Below are 5779 nucleotides of genomic sequence, written 5' to 3'. Positions count from 1 at the left end.
AAAAAAAAATTCTTCCACATGAAAAGGTAATTTATCAGTCACTACTATCAGTTGTCAAAGACTTTTCAATGACAGTGTATACAGTCTATGCTAAACACTGCAAAGCAGTAACTTTTATCATCTTGCATGATAAATGGGGTTAAAGTTTGGCAGTGTGAAGACTGAAGGGATGAATTTCTACTGAACTACCCACAGGGCCCTGTGAATCTTAATTTTCTTGTTTGGTAAAGGAGAGTTACCAGGGTAGAAGGGCACTGCGTCACAAAGCAGGAATGTAATTTAGCTGATTACAGCACCTAGACATGTAAGTGAGGGTATCTGATGAAGAACCATGACGAAGCAGGCGAGAACGTCGTTCACTGTCTTCTAGTACTGCTTCTTGGCTGAGGGTTTGTAAGACACCAGAAGACCAAAGGAAGCATACCCAAATAAAAGTGTCTGAATGAACCAGTGAAACTGAACTGCCGGGTCAGTGATTCCTTTAGATCTGTAACAGTAACAAAAGCATAAAATGTGTCAAATGAAAAAGAACTTAAGGACTTGCAGACTATACTGCAGTACTTACAGAGTAAGGTTAGATATTCCTACCCATCCTTGATACATCAAACTTGATTAGAACACTTAAATTTAGCATCATTAATTTCAGTCTACTGAGACTTATTTGGTGTAGTAACTAAACATACTAGTCCTTCTGATTTTAGTGGATTTTAAGATATCTACAGAACAAAGGTTCTTTCAGAGATTTCATGCATACAATTTCCTCAATATAAAAATTCCAGTCTCAGTCTATACTACTTTATTCATCCTAGAAGTTTATGGGCGAAGAACCAAGAAAGTAGAGTAGCTTGATACTAATCTGAAGTCTGTATACAACTTCTTGTTGACTGCAGTCACTGAAGGTGGACCGTATGATAGCAGGGCAGAGGCCTGACAACTGCTGTTTGGTACAGGATGGAGAGGCACCATTACCTGAATTTGTGGCTAGAAAAATACAGGTACAGGGAGCTGAATACAACTGATTTATGAAGCAGAGACCTTGCTATGTCAGTTAGTGTTAACTTGGTATATGTTGTTTGGGGTTTTTTTCTGTATATGACATAAAATGTTACTTTTTCCTCTACTTTGCTGCTGTTGAGAATAACTACTGAATTCTCAAAGAATGAGTATAAATATGACAGCAAAACTAATGTTTTTCACATTTCCAGTAAACAATTGTCAAGCATAACTATGCTCCAACTCATCAGTTTACAAGGCAGCTCCCTCTACTGATCTTTGCTACAACAGCTTAGCTGTATTCACAGCCACTACACGTGCAAAATGATTGTGTAGTGAGTGTTAACACATTTCTTAATTTTCATTCTTAAATTGTCTTTACCAGTTGTGAAAAACTTTTTATAATCCTAGCTGCAGCATTTCCAAATAAGTGCAGAAACTGGAAAAATAGAGCTTAAGAAATGTACCTGTTTAGATAAAGCAAGCTTAATTGAATAGACCATATGCAGAAATAAAGGCCAACAGCCAATGACAGTACTACTACTGATAAATCAATCTGTAAATGCTTCCTTGCTAGTTCTTCCCCATGCCCCCTTTGTGATGTTCATAAATAGACATCACTTTTGCCTCAGTAAGAGGCACATGGTGCTTCGTGCTCATAGAAAAGAACAACTGTTCAGTAACCTCCAGAAGTGTGCATAAAGAGCTGATGACGAGCAGGCAGTCTGTACTTTCTCATGGGCTTTAACACTACACAGCAAACTTTAATTACTTCACTTGATTGCAATACACCCATTTGGTACACTCACTGCTGATCAAATTCCCTCATATTTATAAATCACCTTTAGTCCATATACCTGTCTATCTGCAGAATCAGAGTTAGTCTTAACTTTAAAATACATGATTTAAAACCAGAGGCTGGTGAAAAATTTATTACTAACTCCCATCCTGAAGACAGAAAATGTTCACCTGTATTCTATTATGTCAAGAACTACCTTAAATAGCTTCCATGGAACAAAATCCCTTTGCCTCCAAGAGATGTTACCTGACAAGCCACTGACAGACAGTTGTGAACTAAAGGAATTGGAACCCCACCGTTTTTACAGTGGCAAACAGACTAGCAATTTACTCTGTAGAGCATGGGAACCAGTATCTAGATTCTTCTACATTATTACAAAAAAAATTCAAATAGGCACAAGGATGATGTATTTTGACAGCCTATATTTCCAAATAATTTGTTATCCTAACATAAATCTTAGATGGGGGAAAAACTTTTATAGTCAGATTAGTCAAAGTGGTTTATCCTACAGATCTGCAGATAGATCTTAAATAGTCCCAAATTGAAGTGTCCAATTTATTTGTACAACATAGCTGCAATCATTTAAGCAGGTAATCTGCTGTGTCAGAATTCTGATGAGGTAAGATCTGATCAAGTTTTAACACCTATGTTATGTGACTGTTTCTACACTCTCTATGGTTCCCTCTGCCTCCTAAAGCACCATGTTACCCAGTGAGTTCAGAGACAGGCAGACAAGCTCTGGCAAACCTTGCTGCTGCCAGTTCTGCAAGTTCCCAACCCTTGCTCTGCCACCCTGTACAACAGTAACCTCTGCCAAACTCTGCAGTAACCTCTTGTGAAGGACAGAAAACTATCACTGCAGCAAAAATTTTGTCAGTATCCTCTGAATTAATATTGCTGCTGAGAACCACTAAAACCTGCAGCCCATGTCTCTTGTATCAGAAATCCATCAGGGAGGAGGGGTGTGTGGAACAACAACTTACTGGCATAACTTAACACTGTAGAAGGCTTCTACTACGTGAATCAACCAGGATACCCAGAACCTAATAAAAAGAAACGTGGTTTATTTTGTTGAAAATTAGGGAGAAGACTATTGTATCCAAGATTTGTTATGCAAAGAGTGTAAAACTGGAGGCACAGAAATGACATTTCACTTCAATCTAGAAAGTGAGGCGTATTTGTTGTCTTAGGAAAAACACATGCATAGTCTTAAAAGAAACCCAAGTCCACTGAGAAAGTAAGAGGAACTGAAACTCATACAATATGCCTGAACCTGCCATTTCAAGTATCCACTGCATATTTCCTAAACTTTCAGCACTTAGATCAAGGCAAAAAGCCAAATGATGAGTAAAAGCAGTGCAAGTTAATCTTTGTCAAGTGTGCAAAATCTTTTACTTACACAAGTATTTTTAGTGGTCCTAAAGAGTTACTAAATTTTTTTTATAGGTTTAGTTCTGAGAAAAACAATGGTGTGCATAGATTCAGAATATATAACTTAAGCAGTCAAACTTATAGTCAAACTTGGTCTACAAATTTTAATAGAAAAGCTTTTCTTTTAAAAAAGTTACACAGGATATTTAATTTGCACTAGTTCAATACCTTGCTAAAGCAAAAGATGCTCTGAGCAAAGATGAAGTCTTATCTTCTACATGATGCTTAGTAAAATAAAATCCTGCTGTCTTTGCAGGAAGTCAGCAGGTGAGAGAGATCTAGTTACAGGGAAGTTTTTTCCAGCTTTTCTGGTAAGGAAAATAACAAAACCTAAGTTGGGTAACCCAGGAAAACTTAGCACTATGCAGTTTCTTCAGCAGGTTATTTCTCATGTGGAAAGGATCAGGCTAAATTAGTAGCAGGATAGAAAATGTTCTTTAATTGATGCTGGGGGGGAAAAAAAAAGGGTCCTAAAGAGTATTGGACTATTTGACGAACACTTTGACAAAAGACCCACTTTTAGGAGGTGTTACAAATATAAGTTTACATATGGACTAATGACTGTCTCCAAAAGTACTATCTTAAGTTTTTTCCTTTCTCACTATGACAGCACAGATACCAAATTCTAAGTTGAGTTTTTAACCTTTCATACTGGTCTTGGCCTGTCTAGTCTTCTACATACTTACACTTTAGTTGTAATGAGCTTGACAGGAGAGCTCTTTAAATGTAATTAACATCTGGGTTACAGTAAAGCTTGTTAACACAGACTAAGCAGTAGAGTCAGGAGCAACAGGAAGGATGCAAAGTAATTATACAGCCAAATAACTTACCCATAGCATACCCATATGTGGTGGTTTTCCACTAAATAATTAAGGAAGGTACCAAATAGTCCCAAATAACTATAAGGTATAGTTGAAGGCCAAAGCGTTACCCACTTTAAAAAGAAAAAAAGAAAAGGCAAGCTTACTTCAAGGTAGAATTACAGTCAGTTTAACCTTCAAATTAGCTTTTTTTTTCCCCCGCTCCCCCTGCTCCCCATGTCTGTCAAACGTGGTTTAGGGCTCATCCACTAATAGTGTTTCAATTCTTTCATCCCATGAACTCTGTCCAAGACCCACATTCTACAACAAGACCACTAGCCACCTAAAGTGCACTTACTTAAGAAGATACAAACCTATTAAATTCCTTTTCCTTGGCACACAAGATACCAGGGTGGTAAGTTCAAAGTTGCTATCTCTGTACCAAGAGTGCACCTGCACATTAAGTGCATTTAATCTGTAAACTCATTACCTATTACACAGGGTAACAGCCAAAAATACATTGTCTCTGTCCTTAAGAAGTTAATCTGATGTAACTGACCAGAGGAATTTAAACAATGGCTAGACTGACAAGGAGGAAAAATACCTACAACTAGGGGATTGGTCTTTGTTCCCTAAAAAAAGAAAATGTCAGATTTTGTTCTGTTTTGAACAGGGCACAGAAGATAATTGAGCACAAAGCCCAAAACCAAAGATGCACGCAGTGTTCAGGATCTTTCCTGTTACTGAGTTGTCTGAAGTGCTTATCACTGCCTACTTTTATTTTTAACAAGCTGTGCAGAAGGAACAGGGAGCTGGTGAGCCATGCACTTTAGAGTCCACTAGGTAAATACTAAACTGGGCCAAAGCTCTCAAGGGCTTATCTTGCCTCTGCTATCAATGATGCAGTTTCTAACTATATGAAAATTTGGCTATGCCAAGGATGTGGCAAGATAAAGGATTATAAACAGAAAATCTGCTTAAAGCTCATTCTGTTCCTTAAAACTGTCTAAAAGGTGTTTTGTTTCTTTTGTTTTGCGAGTTGCTTGGCCTGCCTTAACTGTCATTTTTTCAGTGGTGGTTTTTTTATGTAGAAAATCCCTATAAATAGAAGAAACACTACAACACATGGAAGTCAATGGATAATCTCCATAAATCTGTCTGATATATCAAAACTTACTAAATCTCCTTACTCTGGTAATCTGACCTATTTTAGCTGAAGTCCATTTTTAGAAGTTAAAACACCATGGTGGCTGAACTGGTCTGTTTTCTAACAACACTACCAGTTAATTTAGACTGTAACTAAAGCCACCAACTGTAAAGGCACCTTATTTATTGCTATAATCAATAGCTGTCCTCGAGGTACTTTTATTGACACACAAAGCAGTTTCAACTTTGAAGACACTTTCACAGGCTACGCGCCACCCAAACCTGCAGCTACAGCACTGGGGTGGCTGTAATCGCACCCTGGGATGCTGTACGCCCTCAGCACCAGGGCCTACCCTCGCTCTGGAATCAAATTCAAGTTGGCTTGTTTTTTGTTGTGTGGGTTTTTTTTGTTTGTTTTTTTTTTCCTGAGCTACCTTCATGGATTTGTTCAGCTCCCTCATAAGCCAAGCAGCCTGTTCCCTTTGCTTTTCCTCCCGATCTATTTCAGACAGTGGCGCTTCCATGGACACTGGGACGATGAAGGATACCTGTTCCACAAACCCTGCACCTTTACTGAGCTTCGTGCGAGGCCCGCTGCGGACAGCCGAAC

At 38.3% G+C, this 5779-nt stretch overlaps 1 protein-coding gene across 1 annotated transcript; it reads right to left on the bottom strand.

Moving 5' to 3' along the window:
- Nucleotides 1–366: 366 nt before the first annotated feature.
- On the bottom strand, nucleotides 367–5693 carry TMEM254 (transmembrane protein 254). The gene is made up of 4 exons (XM_008936497.1): nucleotides 5604–5693; nucleotides 4054–4157; nucleotides 2776–2835; nucleotides 367–487 (listed from the first exon to the last, which is right to left on the bottom strand). The coding sequence occupies exons 1-4, from the start codon at nucleotides 5691–5693 to the stop codon at nucleotides 367–369; spliced, it is 375 nt and encodes a 124-aa protein (XP_008934745.1).
- Nucleotides 5694–5779: the final 86 nt, after the last annotated feature.

Source organism: Merops nubicus, unplaced genomic scaffold, assembly GCF_000691845.1.
Source record: "Merops nubicus isolate BGI_N331 unplaced genomic scaffold, ASM69184v1 scaffold8063, whole genome shotgun sequence".
NCBI classification, from domain to species: domain Eukaryota; kingdom Metazoa; phylum Chordata; class Aves; order Coraciiformes; family Meropidae; genus Merops; species Merops nubicus.
This window is presented reverse-complemented; position numbering and strand designations above follow the sequence as displayed.

Excerpts from the sequence above, each read along its gene's own strand:
- TMEM254 (XM_008936497.1), bottom strand. The coding sequence starts at position 5,693 with ATGGAAGCGCCACTGTCTGAAATAGATCGGGAGGAAAAGCAAAGGGAA. Across the intron at positions 4,158-5,603 it reads AGCTGAACAAATCCATGAAG|TGGGTAACGCTTTGGCCTTC; the intron begins GTAGCTCAGGAA and ends TTCTTTTTAAAG. Across the intron at positions 488-2,775 it reads TACAGTGTTAAGTTATGCCA|ATCTAAAGGAATCACTGACC; the intron begins GTAAGTTGTTGT and ends TTACTGTTACAG.